Source organism: Oryctolagus cuniculus, chromosome 11 (genome assembly GCF_051225735.1).
Source record: "Oryctolagus cuniculus isolate XC-2025 breed Fujian yellow rabbit chromosome 11, ASM5122573v1, whole genome shotgun sequence".
Classification (NCBI taxonomy): domain Eukaryota; kingdom Metazoa; phylum Chordata; class Mammalia; order Lagomorpha; family Leporidae; genus Oryctolagus; species Oryctolagus cuniculus.
In genome coordinates, this window is record NC_142877.1 from 114496585 (window position 1) to 114517021 (window position 20437).

Sequence of the window (20437 nt, forward strand, 5' to 3'; positions counted from 1 at the left end):
CTTCCGACGCCTCGCGCCCCTTCTCTCGTTGGTCAGCGTTGCTTTCCTCCTCTGGTGCTTCTCGGAGGCGGGAGTTCCACTGTGTCTGCCCGCGCTCCTGGCTCAGCTCTTTCGCGAGACCGTGGGGAGACCAGGGGGCAGGTGCTCCAGCTCTTCTTTACCTGGAAAACGGAGAGAAAAGGGTTCCATGTCTGCCAGGTACTGGGGCTGCTTAAAAATCCCGGGGCACAAGAAAGGGAGAAAGCAAGCAAGCGAGACGTTCACTTTTGCTGACCATCTGGGGGCGAGGAGTTCTGGGTGGACTTGGCCGGGCTCCTCTCACTTCCGGCTTCTCTGCAGTTTCAGGCAGGGGGCAGTGGGGCCGCCATCTCTGCTGGCTGACAGCCCTGCTGGGGCTGGTCGTCGAGGGGCCGCCTCCAGCGTGGCTGTTTGGAAGGTGAGCAGCTTCTCCAGGTGTGAGCGTCCTGGGAAATCCCAAAACATTGCTTCCGCTGCTTTGTACTGTGATAAACGCTCCCCACACAGCCCAGACTGCAAAGGAGGGGACCCAGAGCTCGGCTCTCAACAGAAGGGGCATCCGAAACATTGAGGGCTTGTTGTCTTTTTCTTTTATTTTTTTTAGATTTATTTATTTATTTGAAAGGCAGAGTTACAGAGAGAGAGAGAGAGAGAGAGAGAGAGAGAGAGAGATCTTCCATCCGCTGGTTCACTTCCCAAATGGTTGCAATAGCCAGGGTTGGGCCAGGCTGAAGCCAGGAGCCAGGAGCTTCTTCCGGGTCTCCCACATGGGTGCAGGGGCCCAAGAACTCGGGCCATCCTCCACTGCTCTCCCAGGTGCATTAGCAGAGAGCAGGATCAGAAGTGGAGCAGCCGGGACTCGAACCAGTGCCACAGGCAGCAGCTTTACCCGCTGTCTGAAGGGTTTGTTGTAAAACCACAAGTGCCCAGCACAGAGTAAGCCCTTAGGAGGTGTCTGTGGTTGGGGTGTAGCCCCAGATAACAAAAACGGATGAAGGATGCAAAGTGGTTTGTTTCAGCCAACCCCAAATGAGGGATGAAATCTACCAGAGTTTCTGTAATTAAAGACAGCGTCGTCATAAATAGTGAGCAGGATTTTGCTCTGCCTGTGGGAGGTGCCGGCTCGGAAATGTCTGATTCTGCACAGGCAAAGAAGCAAAAATAGAAAGCCCAGCTCCAAGCACCTGGGAGAGGCTCGGACCGCGTCATCTGGGCGGCTGGCGCCAGTTCTCGCATCCGATGTCCGCCGGGGGCGGGGCCGCTGAAATGTTCACATCTTTTTTCCCCCACGAAACAATCAAGGCCTCGTGCTGGGAAGCCACGGGGGCTTTTCTAGAACAGCACAAAATAAAGCCGTCTGGTACCAAACGGCTGGCTGACGTCACTCAAACCAGAGAAGGGACCGAGAGCTCAGAGGCCTGATTCGGAGCGCCCGTCACATGGAGCGGCCGGGTAGAAGGCCGGCCACGGCCAGGACACTCGACAGGCAGGCGGGGAGCGGCTCGTTGGAGGGAGGGGGCCAAGGCCAACCACGGGAGACAGGCGATTCCCGCACCTGCGTGCCAGCCGAGCCCCCGCGGCAGGTGCGCTCGGACAGCGGTGAGGACGGGACCAGCGCGGGCAGGCAGCCCCCTTTTCTTCCCTCTGCCCCGGCTGCGTTGGACAAGGCAGTGTGCTCCCAGCCTCCCTTGCAGCTAGCAGTGGCACGTGACCCGGTCTGACCAATGAGAGCCTGGCAGAAAGCAGCTGGTGGGTCTCGTTTCTTTTTCTGTTAAGTCTCTGACTTTCACACAATTCAGTCTTAGGAAAAAAAAAAGTCAGATGCCCCCACGTGGCGAGGCCTCTCCTGCCTCGTGCTCTCTGCCTGCCTGTGGGCCCCCCCACCCCATCCCCAGAAGATGGGGTGGCCCCTCGCTCTCTCTGAGGCTGGGCCGGCAGCCCTGTCCCTCTGTGCCAGGCCCCCGGAAGGCTGCTCCTGCCCCATCCCCCTTCTTCCTTACCCTCCCCCAGGGTTGTTCTCTTCACCCACTTCCTCTCCCGCGGGCCTTTCCAAGCCACTGACATGACCTTGAGGTCTCAGTGACTCCCTGGGCCAGACACTCACCTTGCCTCTGACCTTCTAGCCACTCCCTGCACCGTGGAACGCTCCCATCTTGACTTCCAGGAGAGCGGGGTTGTGAACTCTGAGAGCCAGAGTGCTACAGTTTCCTGTTCATGCCCTCAGAAGGCAAGGTCCAGGGCTCGCCTTTGTTCTTCCGCCCTTTCCATTGAGTGAAATGCAGATGCAATGGCAGGAGCTGGAGCAGCCCTCTTATACCACATGGTAGAGCTACTTGCAGGTGGATGAAAGCAGGTAATACAATAAAACCGTCGATTGCACTGTGCTTTGATGGAGGAGCAAGGCCCTGTCTTACTGAAGTCACTGCTTCTTTGGGCTCTGTACAGCACACAGACCTGGTGCTCAGGAGCGCACCTCACTGTGTTCCAGGAGTTGCGGCTGGATTTTCCACCCTGTGCAAGCTGATCCTCGCCAACAATGGGAAACACGTGCCACTGCTCACGAGGGTTTGGGTCACTTTGGAGGTGAGCTCGTCACGGCTGCGTGAGCCCTGAAGCCGGGGGCAGAGGGACCGGGCGGTGCCCGCTGTGCCGGCTGCAAGGAAAGGCAGAGCCTGGCTCCGGACGGCGGCCCTCGGCGCTGCAGTGCAGCCAGCCGCTGGCGGGCAACCAGGGGCCTCCCGCTCCTCAGCCAGCAGGGAGAGGAACTGTGACAATGACACTTCAGACCAAAGCCCCGGAGTTGACAGCTATCCAGCCAGCTGCCAGCAGGGATGGGCAAGAATGAAAACCCACTTTCCCACCCCGTGCAGCGCTGAGACGGAGTGAGGGCGGCGCGCCAAGGTCTTGGAGACGAGGGACAAGATTTAAAGTCTTTCCCGGCGACACCGTTGTGCCCGCGATGCGAGGAAGACAGGGCTTGGCGCTGACTCTGTGGCCTTGGAGCGCGGTGCAAGCTTCATGCAGGACACAAAGAGACTGGGACTGCGCAAAACCAGCCGGCGGAGCCAGCTTTGTGGGCCCCGAGAGCCCGAGCCTGTCCCAGCGGCCGCCACTCTTCTCGGCTCAGGGGGAGAAATCAAAGACAGCAAATCGCAGGCGCGCAGCAAAGCCGGGCTCCAGGCGCCGCTGAGCTGAACGAGGAGCGAGGATCTCCTGTGTGCAAAGCAGCCACCGCGAGGCCGGGCCGGCGTCCCCCAGGCTCCGCCGCCCTGCCCGAGCCGCGCTTTGATGGGCACTGGGGAGAGGCTTCCGTGAGAAACCGCGTGTCACCCACGGGCCGTGTCCAACCCCCAGAGCCCAGGGCCACCTGTGCCCCCACCAGGCGCCCTTGCCGGCATCTACGGCACAGTGCCAGGTTGATTTGGTGACATCGAGAGAGAAAGGAGGCAGCTGCCAAGGTACAGAACAGGAGCCGCCACTCAGAGCCAGCCGGGCCCTCGGCCGCTCCACAGACGGCGGCTGAAGACCCACTGTGTGCCAGGAACGCGGGGGCTGCGCGCACAGTGGTGAGCAGATGCAGAAAAAAAAAAAAAAAAAGGACAGCTCATCTCTCCCAGGGGTGTGAGCAATCTTTGGGGACTGTGAACAGACACAACATAAACGTCACCATTTTAATCATGTCCTGCTCTTGCAGATTCATTTATCTATGTATTTGAAAGGGAGAGAGAGAGAGAGAGAGAGAGAGAGAGAGAGAGAGAGAGAGAGAGAGATTCCATCCACTGGTTCACTCCCCATATGGCCTCAACAGGCAGGGCTGGGCCAGTCCAAAGCCAGGAGCTTCTTCCGGGTCTCCCACGCGGGCGCAGGAGCCTAAGGACTTGGACCATCATCCGCTGCTTTCCCAGGCCATAGCAGAGAGCTGGATGGGAAGTGGAGCAGCCGGACATGAACTGGCGCCCATATGGGATGCCGGCGCCACAGGTGGTGGCTTTGCCCGCTGCACCACAGCGCCGCCCCTGTGTTTAATTTCTGAATGAACTGCTATAGTCCCTGCACCACCCTATGTTCTACTGTTAATTTTATTTTTTAAGTTTTGTTTATTTGAAAGGCAGAGTGACAGAGGGAGGGAGGGAGGGAGGGAGGGAGGGAGGGAGGGAGGGAGGGAGGGAGGGAGGGAGAAATCTCCTGTCTGCTGATTCACTCCTGATATGGCCACGATGGCTGGGGCTAGGGTTGGGGCTGAGGCCAGGCTGGGCGGAAGCCGGGAGCCTGGAGCTGCATCTGCATCCGTCCCCTGCAGGTCTCTGCTTCCGCCGGGTCCCGTGCAGCCACCAGGAATCCTCACGCCAAGGCCCACGCCGCAGGTGAGGCGAGTGCAGCCCAGGGCAGCCGAGTCGTTCTCCCAGGGTCGCACCACCAGGAAGCAAGGGCTCAGGCTCATGAGCCGGCACCTGTGTCACCCCAGAGGACATCAAGGGGACACTGCCAGGCGGCTGACATGGCGCCCTCCGGGGGGCCTCAGCGGTCCTGAGTCCCCTGGGAGGCTGGATTCCACCCCCACACCCGCCCCGCGGGGTCTCAGGCCCTCCATCCTTTGGTCCAGATTCCTGCACCCATCCCCCACCCCGCTGGGCCGTCTTCACCGCGGTCACGGTCACGGAGAGCGAGAGGATCGCAGCTGCGGTCCCCACCAGCAGCCTCAGAGCCCTGGGCTCCACGCTCCCACAGTCGGTGCCCTTGCCGTCGGGGGGCCGGCGCCGAGGCCTGGGTGGGAGACGCGAAGGAGCCCCCAGGTACGGGGGACAGGGCGGGGCGGAGGAGGGAGGCGAGCCGCTGTCATGCCAGAGGAAGCATTCGGTGGAGGCCTGGCTCTGTTACTGATGGTTTTTAATTATGTAAATCAGCTCAGGGCCTGTGCCTGGCACAGGCTTGGCATCCATCAGCTGGCAGCAGAATTAATCAATAAATAACCAGCCGGATGGGGCCTGGGCATGAGCACCGACCACACCCCCCCCCCAGGGGTCCTCCAAGCCGGCAGGGGCGGAGGGAGAGCGAGGCAGAGCTGCAGCTCACGGCGCGAGTGCATTCACGGGCCCATGCGTGCAAATGCAGACACGCGCCACACACGCCTCCCCACGGACAGCCCAGCACCGCGCAGGGGCACAGCAGGGCGGGGCGAGGTCCCCACTCCGACCTCTGCTGGTCACAGCCACGTCTTTCACCTCCACCACCGGCCTGTGGGGCTGGCAGGGCAGGGCTGGGGCCCAGGTCTCAGGGAGGAGGAAACAGCTCCAGAGAAGGGACTGCCCAAGGTCACGGCCAGGGGGTCCTTCTTCCCCTGCTCAGAGGCCTGAGAGCCGCGGAAGAAAGGGGGTGCTCGGGGCAGGCGATGTGGCACTGCAGGGACATCCGCACCCCCTCTCAGAGCGCCTGGTTCCAGCTACTCTGCCTCTGATTCCAGGTCCCTGCTAACGCGCCTGGGAGGCAATGGACGGGGGCCCAAGCACGACCTTGGATGGACCATGTAGGATCCCAGCTCATGGCTTCTGCCTGGCCCAGTCCTGGCTGTTGAGGGCATTGGGAGATTGAACCAATGGACAGAACCTCTCTCTCTCTCTCTCTCTGCACCCCCCCATCACTCTGCCTTCCAAATCTTTTCTCAAAAAAATGGAAAGCAGGTGCTGCTGGAACCCCAAAACCATGGAGGCAAGGCGCCCTGGCTGGGAGCAGGGGAGGGGGCGGGGAGGTGCGCAGGCAGCAGAGCCGGGCGCCAGTGCTCCTGGGAGCGGTGATGGATGGCTCCCTCCAGGCCGCAGGCTGCTGGCTCCCGCTCCCCAGCGCTGCCCCATAAATCAGCCCCCTCATCTGGGCCTGGCTGCTCCTTGATCAATTTCCAGCGCGGGGGGTTGGGAGTTTCACCAGCGCTGGTGGCAGGAGGGTCCTCTGGGTGGGGATCATGAGAAATGAACCGAGACCCGGGAGGGATCCCTGCGCCAGCCGGTGCTCTGGTCTCCACACTGCTGCCCTCCGCCCCAGCAGCAGGGGGTCCCAGGAGCCCCTGGAGGCAGGGAGCAGAGGCAGGTGGCACAAGTCCCACGGGGCCTTGAAAGGGCCTTGAGAGTCAGGGGCTCCCAGGCATGGGCGGTGGGGGCCAGCAGAGATGAAAGCTGTGAGTTGCTGAAAAGGCTGAGGATACACAGCCCCGGAATCCGAAGCCCGGCAGGGCGGCGCGTGCTGGTTCGGTCTCGGCCGCCAGCCTCCCAGTCCGTGCCCGGGCTCTGCCACAGAGGAGCTGTGTGACCCCGGGCCAGCGGCTTCACCTCTCTGTGCCCGCTGTGGTCTCCCTGAGTGCAAAGCGGGATGAGTAGTAGGACCTGCGTGTTCCTTAAATGCTAAGCTAGGAGCGGCTGTGCTCTCCCGCCTTGGCTGTGCCACGGGGCCCTCTGTGTTGCTGCTGCCCAGCCTCGGAGCAGGCCTGGGAGGGGCCGGCTGCGCCTCTCACAAGCTGGGACTGCTGGCGGGGGTGGGGGGGTGCTGCACACTGGGAGCCCCATGAAAGCCCTGGCTGGTGCCTGCAGATCCACGCCGCCCCCACCCACTCTCCACCTTGGGAACCGAGGCCCAGAGAGGTGAGTGAGTGACAGCAGCCCGGGGGGGGGGGGGGGGGCCTGGAGGTGGAGGTGGCTCCTGCGGCCTCATCCACCCCTCCTCCCGCTGGCTCCGGGAGCAGAGGCGGCATTTGCCTTCCTGACTGGAGGTAATCTCTTAATCTCTCCGCCTTTAATCTTGCAGCCCAGCATAAGCCCAAATCCTCCCTCCCCAGGGAGGAAGGCGGGTCTGTCCTGGGGAGGTGTGGGGCTCACCACGGATCTCCCAGCCCCTCCCCTCCCTTCTCTCGCTGCTGGGAGCGCTGGATCGGGAGGCGGATGTGATGGGGAAGAGGAAGCCGAGAGCAGCCCAGCGAGGTGAGGCAAGGCGGACGCTGGCTAAGCAGGCTGTGCTTCGGCAAGCAAAGCTTTCTCCAGCAGGTATCAGCCGTAGAGGGGGAAGGGCCAGGTTGGGCCTCATTTCATTAAGAACGTGTACTCCATTCAGAATCTCAAAAGCTGAGCCAATCCGCAGCTGCAGAAGAGACTCTCCAGTGCCTTCCAGCACACAGATTGACAGAGAACTAGTAGCCAGCATATATAAAGAACTCCCACAAGTCAATAAGAAAAAAAATTTTTTTAAGTAGGCTAAAGACAGGAACAGGCACTTCTCATGAAGGAAGATCCAAATGGCCAATGGCTGCATGAAAAATGTTTGACTTCAGCATCCGTTAGAGACACAGAAACTGAAACAATGACCCAGAGCTCCCGTGTGTCCCCCAGACGCCCTGCCCCTGGGCCACAAGTGCCGTGGGAGACGAAGGGACGAAAAGAGCCCCACGCTGGGTCCCAGGCTGGGACCCCTTCCCCTCCCCTGCCTGGCAGTGTGGTCTCCCTGGACAGTAGCTGGGCTTCCCCTTGGGATGCTCGAGACCCAACACCAGGGCAGATGTTTCCCTAGTAACCTGCACCCAGGGGCCACACGCCTGGCCTGAAGGTGCCCGTCTGCAGCCCCCCTGGCAGCCAGGAGTGGCCAGTGAAAGGCGACCGCAGTGTTAGGTGAGAGAGAAGAGAACATCCGACCAGCCTAGGCTGCCCTGTACTGAAAGTTAGAGGTGATGGCGGAGGTCCTGCAGCTGTTTTTGGGTCATGCGGTGACTCTGGGGCTGGAACCCCCTTGCTAAGTCTGGGGACTGAAGGTCAGAAGGAGTTGGGTCCCTTTCAGTGTCATCACGGTCCTCAGCGACCCCACACCCCCATCTCCCGATGTGAGGGAGGAGAGCCTGGATGGTCCAAGCCAGGGCCATTTCCAGTCCCTGTTGTCTGCAACGAGAGGCGATCCTTAACAGAAACACGTGAGGCAGACCCTGCTGTACACCCCCTGCCATCTGCACCCCCTTTGCACGGAGGGCCCCCAGCCTCTCTGCCTCCCTCCCTCCCAGATGCCCATGACGTCCAAGAGACAAGTGACAAATCACCAGCCCCAGACGCTGTGCCTCGGTCTCAGCTGCCCTGGGGGTGGGCCCCGCGGTGTCACTGGTGCCCCAGCCTCGCTGGAGCTGTTGACACAAATCTGCCCACGCAGCCTAGAGCTGCTCGAGAGAGAGGAAGAGGACGAGACTGTTTACAAACCACAGAGAACAAATAAACAGCCAACACGGGGAGAAGCCGGGCGCAGTGAAAGCCGCACGCGCCCGCCTCGCCTTTGACAGCAGCATTTCGGTGGGGCCGACGTCTGTGTTACTGCGGTGAGATACCTGAGGCAGGCTGGCTCCGTAAAGAACAGATTCCTGGGGCAGGCCCTGGGCACGGCAGGGATGGCGCAAGCACGTGGCTTCCCCCCCCCCCGCCCCGCCCCCCGCCCCGTGGGAGACCCAGATTGCTCCCGGCTTCAACCTGGTCCTGACCTAGTGGTTGCAGTCATTCGGGAAATGAACCAGCAGACCGAAGATGTCCCCCCACTACCACCCTCTCTCTGTCTCTCTGTCTCTTCTCACATTCTCTCTCTGCCTTTCCCGGTGCGGGAAGCTGATTGTCCACCAGGGGGCAGCCCCATGCCCCGGCCCCGGGTCAGGGATCTGGGCTGCTGCCGGTCATGGCCCCAGCTCATGGCCCGCAGGGCACCAGCGCCAGAGAGCGCAGTGGCCCTCCCAGATCTGCCTGAATGCCTTTGGGGTGAGCTCCTCCAAGGGCGCAGAGACCTCGCACCCTGAGGACCACACCGCCACCACGTCCAGGCCACCACAGGGTCCCGCACGAGGGCCCCTCACTAAACTCACACCACCACCACCTGCCAGGAGCCACCTGGGACACCAGCCCAGCCCACCACGGCCACCGGGTGACGGCAGCTCCCACGGACCCCAGACGGCCGCCACCTGAGATCTGCCTGGCCACATCCTGGAATATTCAAGGCATCTTTCTGAACACAGGGGCATCAGGTGGTGGCACCCACGGCATGAGGCACAGGGCGCAGGCATTAAGTGTCGACCGCCGAGCACCCGTGCCCTCAGCCCTCTCCCCCTCCCCACCTCCTCTCTCCCTCTCCTGAGCTTCTAGTTGACATACAATGCTGCAGACATCCAAATGAGACTCTCAAAATTGTTCAGGGGAAAAAAAAAAAACCACTAGAGGGTTTATCCACTGCGCCACAACACCACCCCTTAAATCCTGTGTCTTTCCAGCTTTTTGTTTGAACTTTCGCAAACGTTTTACAGAGGGTGACGGTTTGTGGGAGGGGAGAGTTGGATGAAACAGTACCTTGTGCCATTGTACTAAAGGCTGTTGGAATCTCTGTAAATAAAGTTTGTAAAAGTAGACAGTGGGTTGGGGGGTGTTCTGGCACCCTAGGATTTTTTTTTTGACAGGCAGAGTTAGACAGTGAGAGAGAGAGAGAGAGAGAGAGAGAGAGAGAGAAAGGTCTTCCTTTTCTTTTGGTTCACTCCCCAATGGCCACCGCGGCTGGCGCGCTGTACCGATCCAAAGCCAGGAGACAGGAGCTTTCTCCTGGTCTCCCACCCAGGTGCAGGGCCCAAGGACCTGGGCCATCCTCCGCTGCCCTCTCGGGACACAGCAGAGAGCTGGACTGGAAGAGGAGTAACTGGGACAGAACCAGTGCCCCAACCAGGACTAGAACCCTGGGTACCGGCACCGCAGGCAGAGGATTAGCTTAGTGAGCTGCGGCCCCAGCCACACTCTAGGATTTTTTTTTTTTTTCATTTTTGGACAGGCAGAGCAGACAGTGAGAGAGAGAGGGAGAGAGAGAAAGGTCTTCCTTTTCCATTGGTTCACCCTCCAATGGCCACTGTGGCCGGCGCATCATGCTGATCCAAAGCTAGGAGCCAGGTGCTTCTTCCTGGTCTCCCATGCGGGTGCAGGGCCCAAGCACTTGGGCCATCCTCCACTGCACTCCCTGGCCACAGCAGAGAGCTGGGCTGGAAGAGGAGCAACCAGGACAAAATCCAGTGCCCAGACCGGGACTAGAACATGGGGTGCTGGCACCACAGACGGAGAATTAGCCTAGTGAGCTGCGGCGCTGGCCACACCCTAGGATTTTTAAGCAGCTCCAGTACCCAGCAGACATGGAACCCTTTTCTCTCCATTTTCCAGATAAACAAACTGAGGCCTGGGCAATGGAGCACCTGCCCCCTGGTATCCCCGCGGTCTCGCGGCTGAGCTGAGCCAGGAGCGCGGGCAGACGCAGTGGAATTCCCACCTCCAAGAAGCACCAGAGGAAGAAAGCAACGCTGACCAGCGAGGGAAGGGGCGCGAGGCGTGGGAAGAGGCGGCCCGGCTCCCAGCACCCGGCGAGGGGCGGGGCGGCCCTGGGACCGTCTGCACAGGTGACCCTGCAGCACACAATGCCCATGGGAACTGCGCGGTCCCCACCAGTTACAGGTCTCCAAGCAGCAGATGCCAGACAAGGAAACATGAATGACCCTGGGCCTCCCATCGCCAGCCTGCGAAGCCCCGGGGACCAGCAGGGTTTGGGGACCATGCGGATTCCATCCCAGCGAGGCAGGTCCCTGGAGCTCAGCAGCTTCCTGGCGGGAAAGATGAGAGCTGTGAGGCCAAGGATATCAAAGGCGACCGTGGGAGGCCTTCAGAGTTCGCCTTACCCACAGCCAGACCAGCGCTGGGAAAACCCCGTGGGAGCGAAAGCAGCCGCTCCGTGCAGATCCAGGGCCCAAGTGCTCTGATTACCGGCCAAGGGCAGGGCTGAGCGGACCCCGCCGGCTGGCTTGGTGGCGAGCACTTCAGGGGGGCGGGCAGGGCAGGCAGAGCCCGGGGGTGAAAACCCCAGAGGAGTTTGGGAAGCAGCCCCTTGCGCAGGCAGGCAGCGGTAGCACAGGATCTGACTCCAGAGCCTCTGGACTCCAAGGCCCGGACATCACACCTGAGCGGCCCTCAAGCCCATTCCAACTTTGCAGCCATCTCCTCCAGGAAGCCTTCCTCGATTGCTCAGTGCCAGTCATGCTCACCACTCCCTCCTCCCTCCCCTCTTCCCCCCCAAGGTCCTTGTGCCAGTCTCCGTCTATAAAATGGACGTAGGAAGGTGGCTGGGAGGGCCTCTGGCCTGGGAAGAACAGGGTGTGGTGGCGCCAGGCACACAGTGGGGCCACGAAGGACTGGCTGGTCATGCCGTGCTCACGGTAAGAACCTACTTCCTCCTGTGTGCGTCTCACAGGGACGAGAAGGCTGACCCCGCTCGGCTGCCCTGATAACCGTCAACCCCGGAGGCCCCCTGGCTGCGGGAGGAGCAGGCTGGGCTTTTCCTGCGCTTGGGTCCATGCAGGTAAAGATGAGTGGTGATGACAGGCGACTCCCCCCTCAGACTCGAGGTCGGGAGCCCCAGTGTGTCCGTGTCACCAGGGCAGCATCAAAAGCTCCCCGCGTCCCAAACCCTCTCCCCCTGACCTGGATGGACACTGCACATTAGGGCCGAGGAGGAGACGGAATTCAGGAGCGCAGCTCTGTGAAGCAAACACAGGGGCCCAGGTCACCCAGGGCGCGAATCGTGGTGGGGGGAGGGGAGCCACGGCCGAGTTTTTGGACCCTCTGGGGGCAACTGAAGAGGCTGTGTGCTCAGCCTCTCTCTCTCTCTCTCTCTCTCTCTCTCTCTCTCTCACACACACACACACACACACACACACTGATAATCGCTTTACCCCAGCTGCAGGGCTTAAGCCTCTTTCTAGGCTACGCCACCCCCAGCCCCAGCTGCTCCGGCCACCTCTGTCCCGCGGCCGGACTCTCCCAGAAACCCTGCGGGGCTGGAAGCTGAGCCCAGCAGATGGAGCACCTGCCGGTGGTGACACACACACCTTGGGCACGCGTGCACACGCACACGCACACACACACGTGTTCCTGAGCTCGGGCTGCTGGCAGCCACGCACTAAACTCCCCTCCCAAAGGCACGACAGACCCAGAGATTTGCCCAGAATCCTCCAGGCCCTCGACAGCCCCCCAAGCACAGGCAGGGGTGCCCCAAAATGCTCCCACCCAGCCCTTCGGCCACAGAGGTCCCGGTCCGGAGTGGGGGTTCTTCCCTGGAGCTCCCAGCTCCCTCCTCACACCTCTTCCCACCCCCATCCCGTTTCCACAGTGCTCAGGCCCCCCCAGGAATCTTCCTACCCCCGAGGGCCACCCCCGGTGCCCGCGCCAGCCAGGGCGCTGAGGCGGACCTCACAGAGGACCCCAAACCCCAGAGCGGGAGGCCACAGCCTCCTCATGGTCTCCTATTCGCTTACGCTGCCATCTGCCCTGTTCACGGCACACTTTCCTGGCCATGCTCCCGGGGCAGGCAGGTGGGATGCTGCCAGACCCGTTTCACTCCAGGGAAGTCAGGCCCACGGGGCAAGGAAGGGCGGGTGCAAACTGGTCTTCCTAGCTGGAGATCAGCTGCGTCCCCGCCCCTGGACCCCGCACTCTGCCCTTCTCCCCTCCCTGAGAACAGGTGGAGTGCAGCCACAGGCACACTGACTGGTACTCCCCGTGGGCGTGGCACTTTCCCACTGATGGCTGCTGTCCCCGGCTGACCCTGTTTGGCCAGCCTGGTACTCAGCTTTCCTGGCTGGGGAGGACTCGCTAAGGATAAGAGTGCAAGGGGCCCACTGCCACCCCTCTTTATCCAATAAGAGCCCTCCCAAGCCTGGCCTGGTCCCCGCCCCCACCCCCCAGCAGCACCTGGGGTGTCCTAAGGGGATAGCCTGGCCCACCTTGTTGCTGTCCTGGCGCTGGGTGTGACACCAGCAGTGAGGCGTGAGCGCCCCCTCCTGGTGCTGGCCTGCAACTGCCCGAGGGACTCCAGCTGCTGTCCAGGTGGTAATAGTACCCCCACCCCGGACGCAGGCCCCCAGCATGGCCTGGCTGGGTAAGAGGAGTTCAGCCGTCTGTGAGAGGGGCTTCTGCAGGGCCTGGAGAAGCTGGGGACAGCTCCACTCCTGTTCCAGCGGGGGGGGGGTGGCTGTGAGCAGCACGTGGTCAGCGGAGGGCAGGGGAGGGAGCCCAGGTGGAGCAGGGACTACCAAGGGGCTCGGGCTTGTGGGATGTACAAAGAAAGGAAGGGCGAGTCAATGAAGGAAGGAATTCATTACCTCCTAGAAGGAGGTGTAACACTGATGACATACAAAGTAACCTCCAGGTAGCAGTGTAGACACTGCTAAGTAACATACAAAGTAACTTCCCAGAATTCCCTGCTCTGGCTCCTCACCCCGCCCCCTCCCCCAGCTTCCTGTTCCTGTGCACCTGGAAGGCAGCAGTGATGTTTCAAGTAATTGGGTCCCTACTACTCCCATGGGAGACCTGGATGGAGCTCCCAGATCCCAGCCTCAGCTTCAGCCCAGCCCCAGCCACTGTGGGAGTGAATGGGAGCTTTCTGCCTCCGTCCCTCTCTAATAATCTCCTACTTTAAGCCTTTAGGTCCACAGATGTCCGCGTAAAGAAAACCAGGAGGTGACTAGCCCACACACAGTCTCAGCGCCTTGTGCAGGTATCCGATAGAGGATAGCGCTGAAATGGACGGAGCGGGTATCAGGCAGGCTTGGGGGAGCACCGTAGAGGGAGACCCCTGACTCGGCTGCAACAGGGACCACCGGGCACCTTTATCCCTCGGCGACTCTGTCTCTGACTCTCAGGGAGAAGTCAGTGTGTCCCCAAGGGCCCCGCAGCAGGGGAGAGCCGCCAGCACCAGTGTGAATGTCAGGTAAGGAGGAGCCTGGCCTCGCTGCCACTTTATGGAGCGGCTCGTTCCCATCCGCTGGTTCCCTCTCCAAATACCTGCGCCGGCCAGGACTGGGCTGAGGCCAAAGCCAGGGGCTGAAATTCCATCCGGGTCTCCCACACAGGGAGTGGGAACCCGGCTTCTTGAGCCATCACGGCTACCTACCAGGCTCTACACGAGCAGGGAGCTGGAATCAAGCGCAGAGCAGGGACTCAAACCCAGGCGCTCCAGGACGGGCTGCGGGTGTCCCGACTGTGTCAACTGCCAAGCCAGAAGCCTGACCCCGGTGCCGGGGGCGGGGGGGGGCCTGGACGAGACCAACACCGAGGCTTCGTGAAAGGGGAGAGACGGGAGCTGCTTCCAGACTGGCACACGGCATAAAGCGAATGCATTGCTGTGGCTTTAATATCTCTGCGTAAGGTGGCCTCACCCATTCACCTGGCACGTCCTGCGTTATCTGGCCCGCGTCTCTGTTATGGGTGCGTGGGACGAGGTCACGCTGGTGGCTGTGTGAATTGGCTGCCCTGACTTTATTTACGGATCAGCTCCTTTATGGGACTCTGCTCACTGTCCCTGCAAACAGACTGGCTAAGTTAACCTTGAACGTGTGTTGATAGGGTGCGGTTCATGTGCTTATGGTCTGTTTACCTCCCGGAATGGGGCCCCGACTTGCTCCTCCTGATTTTCAGTTCCTTTCTCAATGCAAGTTGAAGGACTATGCGGCTGGCGACAAGCGCTGTGACACCGAACGCTGTGGGAGCTGCTCCGGCGCTGTTAGACACTCTCCATAAGAAAAAAGAGTTGTCAGTCATGAATTTTCATAGCGATCCCTCTGGGAAAGAATTGAGAAAAACACATTTTGTAGCATTTGGAAAGACGGGCAGACAAATTGTGATTGAGTCTGATTTTTTTTTAATCAGTCAACTGGTATTCAAATAATAGCTTTGGTGGGAGGTTTTTTTTTTTTTTTTTAGCTTTGAGCAGATTTTTAAAACATACAGCATAAGTAGATTTGTCATAGCACAGGGTCAAAATTAGTTCTGTTGATGGCAAGTTATTGGATATTAATTCTGTTTAATGAACAAATGCAATTAAGTTGCAAATCCCTTAACAGGGTGCAATGTTAGGCCAATTTTTTAATTGGTATTAGGAAATGTCAGATTAGCATCCCCCAAGGAAGACAAAGTCTTTGGCACAATGCTGGAAACATATGCGCTGGTTTTAAAGTCAGGCCTCTAATCCTCTGCCTGCGGCACCGGCACCCCAAGTTCTAGTCCCGGTCGGAGCGCTGGGTTCTGTCCCGGTTGCTCCTCTTCCAGTCCAGCTCTCTGCTGTGGCCCGGGAGTGCAGTGGAGGATGGCCCAAGTGCTTGGGCCCTGCACCTGCATCGGAGACCAGAAGGAAGCACCTGGCTCCTGGTTTTGGATCAGCACGGTGCGCCGGCTGCAGCGGCCATTGGAGGGTGAACCAACAGAAAAGGAAGACCTTTCTCTCTCTCTCTCTCTCTCTCTCACTCACTGTCCACTCTGCCTGTCCAAAAAAAAAAAAAAAAAAGTCACCCTCGCTCTCTCACACAGCTGCTGATGGTGCACAGCGGGGCCTGCACCCCCTGCACCCCAGGGCGATCAGACGGCAGCCACCCCAACGACAAACGCACCTTCTCCTTCCACACCAAGCCCGGCGGTAGGAACTGGCCCTCCACGGCTCTCCCACGTGTGCAGGGCAGCACGTGTGCGAGGAAGCGAGCAGTGTGTGTGTGATCGGAACAACCAGAGAGGCGAACAAAGGGCACTGCCGGGCACACCAGTTTGGAATACTGCACGGTCGTAAAAAAGAACCAAGACTTTACAACCCGAGCAAAAGCTGGGCAAGGAAACCGGAGGGGACGTCTCCGAAGAAGAGACGCAGGCAAAGATGGCCCACGGCACCCAGCATCACCAGACGGGGGGCAGCTGCTTCATCCCACGATGGTGGCATTATCTTCACGAAAGAAACAGAGAGGAGCAAGTGTTGGTGTGGACGGGGAGAAGCTGGGCCCCGGGGAGAAGCTGGACCCCTTACTCGCTGTACAACTGCTGTGGGTGACAGTGTAGCAGTTCCCCCAGAACCTTAAACACAGAATCACCATCGACCCCCAGTCCCACTTGGGCAGATTCTCCCCAAAGAGTAGAAAGCAGCAGTGGACCAAAACATGCAGGCACCGACACTGAGGGCAGCGTGACTCAGTCACAGCCCAAATGTCTACTGATGGGTGAGCGGATAAATGAAATGCAGCGAGCCTGGGCAGTGGAGTAGTATGCTGCCATGAAGAGGAACGCGGTGCGAAGATACGCACAGCAGGGATGCACCCCGGAAACACTCTGCTGAAACATTCCGACACCTGCGCTGATATTTGGGCCACACTGAATGAAATGAAAGCCACTGGCCCCAGCTGTCACTTGGTGCACCCCATTCTCACAAGTGGCTGGGTTCAAGTCCCAGCTCCACTTCCAATTCAACTCTCTGCTCTTGCTCACCCTGAGAGGTGGCAGGTGATGGCACAAGTACTTGGGTTCCTGCCACCCAGGTCGGGGACCCTAACTGAGTTCCAGGCCCCTGGGTAGGCCTGGCCCAACCTGGCTTTCGTTGGCACATAGAGAGTCAACCAGAGAATGGAAGGTCTCTCTCTTTCTCCATCTTTCAAATAAATGAAAATGATTAAATAGCTAACTTTAAAAATAAATTAATACCACTGAATTGTACACTTCAAATAGTTTAAATGGAAAATCTTATGTCATTTGTACTGAACACAGTTTTTAAAAATTCACACCGTGGGGGCCGGCATTGTGGCACAGCGGGTTAAGCCACCACCTGCAACACCGGTAATCCACATGAGCACTGCTTTGAGTCCCTGCTGTTCTTCCAATCCAGCACTCTGCTCGTGCACCCAGGGAGTAGTGAAGATGGCCCAGGTGCTTGGGTCCCAGCGCCTGCATGGGAGACCCAGAAGAAGCTTCTGGCTTCAAATCGGCGCAGCTCTGGCCATTGTGGCCATCTAGGGGGTGAACCAGCAGATGGAAGCCCTCTCTCTCTGTCTCTCTGTAACTCTGCCTTTCAAATAAATAAATAAATCTTTGGCAGGCGCCGCGGCTCACTAGGCTAAGCCTCCACCTGCGGCGCCGGCACCCCAAGTTCTAGTCCCGGTTGGGGCACCGGATTCTGTCCCGGTCGCTCCTCGTCCAGTCCAGCTCTCTGCTGTGGCCCGGGAGGGCAGTGGAGGATGGCCCAAGTGCTTGGGCCCTGCACCCGCATGGGAGACCAGGAAGAAGCACCTGGCTCCTGGCTTCAGATCAGCACATCACGCCAGCCGTAGCAGCCATTTGGTGGATGAACCAACGAAAGGAAGACCTTTCTCTCTGTCTCTCTCTCTCTCTCACTGTCTAACTCTGCCTGTCAAAAACAAACAAATAAATAAATAAATAAATAAATCTTTAATAAAATAAAATAAAATGGAGGAAGTCTAGATCGCCCCGATCTTGGCCCTAGCTTCGAATGAAGTGACCGGCCTGACTTCCTAGGCCAGCCCCTAAGGGGGATCCAGCCTCCACGTCGCTCTCTTGGCTGCAGCCCTGAGCCAACATGCAAGTGGCCAGCGACCCTGCAATGTCCTGTGGGAAGTGATGCCCGGGAGGCCCAGCCTTGGGGCATCAGACAGGCGGGAGAGCCTCCAGGTGACTCCACCCCAGCCTGGGCCTCCCGCGAGACACCCAGGGCAGCAGAAGCCAGCGGTCTCGCCGAGCCCTGCCAACCCCGACTCCCAAGCAAACCCAGTGCCGCTGCTGCTGGGAGCCACTAAGTTCCGCGGTGGTGTGTTATGCAGACACGTGGAACAGTAACCTCCTGACTATATGAGTTGACTCGAATTCCATTTCAAAGTGATCAGAATTACGTAACGCAGATTTAGACGACATAAATGTCTCCTGCAAACCAGCCGGCACACCAAGTGGGCCTCATGCTCAGGGCCAGCTTCTTGCCCCGGGATGTCGGCAAAGGTGCAGGTCCAGTGCTGAGGAGGAGCTGGTGAAGCCGTGGCCTATGATGCTCGCGTCCCGTGTGAGAGCCCTGGGCAAAGAGGTTTCCCATCTGCTGGTTCACTCCCCAGATGGCTGCAAGAGTGACGTGTGGGCCGGCATAAAGCCAGGAGCCAGGAACCCTATCTGGGTCTCCCACAGGAGTGGCAGGGGCCCAAGTACTGACGCCATCTTCTGCTGCTTTCCCAGGCCCATAAGCAGGGAGATGGATTGCAAGAGGAGCAGCCGGGACTTGAGCTTGCACTCTGATATGCGATTAACAGCAGTTTAACCCACTACGCCACAATGCCTGCCCCTGGCATCCACACTCACTGGCTAGAGGCCTGGTTATCTTCCAAGCCACTCTCCTTCCTAACAACCGACAGACCGTGTTCAACAAGCTGTAGGTTGCCTGGGCCAGCAGCTGAGTCCCTCTCATCCCTGCACGCCCCTTGGCGGCTGGCACAGCCCTTGGACACAGCGGGTACTCACACCATGTCTGGAGGATTAACCTGTAATCACGGTTCAGGCTCCACGCTTTGCTGCCTGCACAGTACGGGGGCGCTTACAACCGATAACAGAGAGCGAGGGGATGTCTATCATAGGCCCCTCCCTGTGTGGAGTCAGCGCTGTCCCTGGGGCAGCAGGACCAGGGGCCTCCCCGAAACTTGCTCCTGGAGTGCTGGCTGGGCTGGATCCTGAGCCCCCGCACAGAGCCACCTGGCCCCTGGAGTCCCAGGAACTGGCAGAGAGGGAGGCGGGGCCAGGCTCTGTCCGTGGTGCTGAACTCACCTCTCACCCGCATCCCATTCTCCAGCAGGCAACAACTGTAACCGCCCCGGCAGCCAGGTAGAGAGGATCCCTGGGGCCCTTCTTCGCACAGCAGGTTCTGGAATCTGTTTTGACCCAAACCCCAAGCTCCTGTGATGCTACATGGGCAGCTTGCTACTGGCCTGAGTTTGACACCCACTGCCATCACGAGCTGGTGTTTGTGGAGAGCTTGCTGCGTGCCCAGCCCCGGGTGAGACACAGGGGAACAGGCAGCTGCCTCTGCAGGGTCTGTGCTCTGGGCGGGGGGCAGTGCTGGGGCCAAGTCCCTCAGCAGCTGAGGTCGGCAGGGAAGGAGGTAGGGTGCCCTTGTTTGCGTGGACCCCTGCCAGCCACACACCTCGCCTTCCTCCTGCAAGGCAAGACAGGTGGCGTGGAAGACAGCGGTCATTGCTAGCAGGACCCACGCTCGGGTCTTCCTTTAGGGTCTCACAGCCCTGTGTTCAGGACAACAAGTGCTGCCCTCCAGGGCTTAAGACCCGGATCAGCGTCCCCTCGTGACCCTGCTTGGTGCTCCCCCACGTGCCCCAACGGCTTAGTGCTCCCTCCCCCCGTCCTGCGGCTTCATCCTGTTCCGCATTTCCCACGCAGTCTGGGCCGGGGTTGGAGCTCCCTCCTGCGGGCAGGACTTGTGCCCAGGGCCCCTGAGTGGCATCTGAGATCCCCACGCGCAGAGGAGGTGAGCACTAAGTTCTCACTGGAGGAGGAGTGGGCAGGACGGGCAGTGGGCAGGACTGTGCCCAGGGGAGCGTGCTGCTGGGTGCAGCTCGGACAAGTGCGCAGAACCAGGAGCCATCAGCTGGGCCTCCGGGAGACAGGGCAACCGGCCAAGCGCCAATCAGGCAGGGCGAGCCTCCAGCCCAGGCTCGGCCGTGCACTGGGCGTGGGGGGGCAGGAAGTGAGCTGGATGAAGACAGATGTTCTCTGGGCCTGAATGTGGGGCGGGGGGAGGGGGCGGGGAGGGGAGTGCAACAGCCAGACTCCGGTTTCCGTGGTTCACTTTCTGTTATGGAGAATCACAAACACATGCATGCACATGCACACGCATGCACGCATGTGCACGCACTGCTCACACACATGCACGTGCACACACACGCTCACACACACGCTCACACACATGCACACATGTGCACACACATGCTCACACGTGCACACATGCGCACGCACACACATGCTCACACACATGCACACGCACACACATGCTCACACATGCACACACATGCACATGCTCACACAAATGCACACATGTGCACACACATGTGCACACACATGCTCACACACCTGCTCACACACGCACATGCACGCACTGCTCACACATGCACACGTGTGCACACACATGCTCACACACGCATGCACATGCTCACACACATGCTCACACGTGCACACATGCTCACACACATGCGTGCACATACATGCTCACATGGCAGGAATGACATTGTCACCACCGCCCATTCAACAACCGCCCCCCATTTGCTTTTCTAACTTCAAGCCCCCCTCAGGCCCCTTTCCAGTGAAAATCCCATACCTTTCCCACTGGGCTCTAAAGGGGGTCCCTACACTGCACCTGGGGGCGGGGTTCTCTCTTCCTGTCCCCCCCTCCCCTCCTGACACCCTTGGCCTTGTTGAAGAAACCAGGCCGTGTCCCACAGAACAGGCCTCACCGCTGACCCGGTGGGTGGGGCGCTCGTTCCAGGGAGAGGGAAGAGCCGGTGCTGGCAGAGAACCTGGCGCCTGCC

General features: G+C 59.8%; 1 protein-coding gene and 1 long non-coding RNA gene across 4 annotated transcripts in view; both read right to left on the reverse strand.

The window, feature by feature from the left end:
• The window catches only part of LOC149123629 (uncharacterized), a 59208-nt gene extending 46874 nt beyond the window's left edge, over window positions 1–12334 (reverse strand). The window contains exons 1-3 of the mRNA XM_089309076.1: window positions 12237–12334; window positions 4582–4782; window positions 4364–4469 (exon numbers count right to left, since the gene is read on the reverse strand). Coding sequence (XP_089165202.1) covers window positions 4364–4469; window positions 4582–4782; window positions 12237–12334 — 405 coding nt within the window. The remainder of the gene's footprint in view (window positions 1–4363; window positions 4470–4581; window positions 4783–12236) is intronic.
• Window positions 12335–14719: 2385 nt separating this feature from the next.
• On the reverse strand, window positions 14720–19314 carry LOC138844436 (uncharacterized). Of its 3 annotated transcripts, XR_016216331.1 has the most exons (3): window positions 18666–19314; window positions 15482–15804; window positions 14720–15354 (listed from the first exon to the last, which is right to left on the reverse strand). It is a non-coding gene; the product is annotated as an uncharacterized LOC138844436 (long non-coding RNA). The 3 variants fall into 3 exon arrangements; XR_011380280.2 differs by lacking the exon at window positions 18666–19314 and having other exon boundaries at window positions 15482–18268; XR_016216330.1 differs by lacking the exon at window positions 18666–19314 and having other exon boundaries at window positions 14720–15350; window positions 15482–17714.
• Between the last annotated feature and the right edge of the window lie 1123 nt (window positions 19315–20437).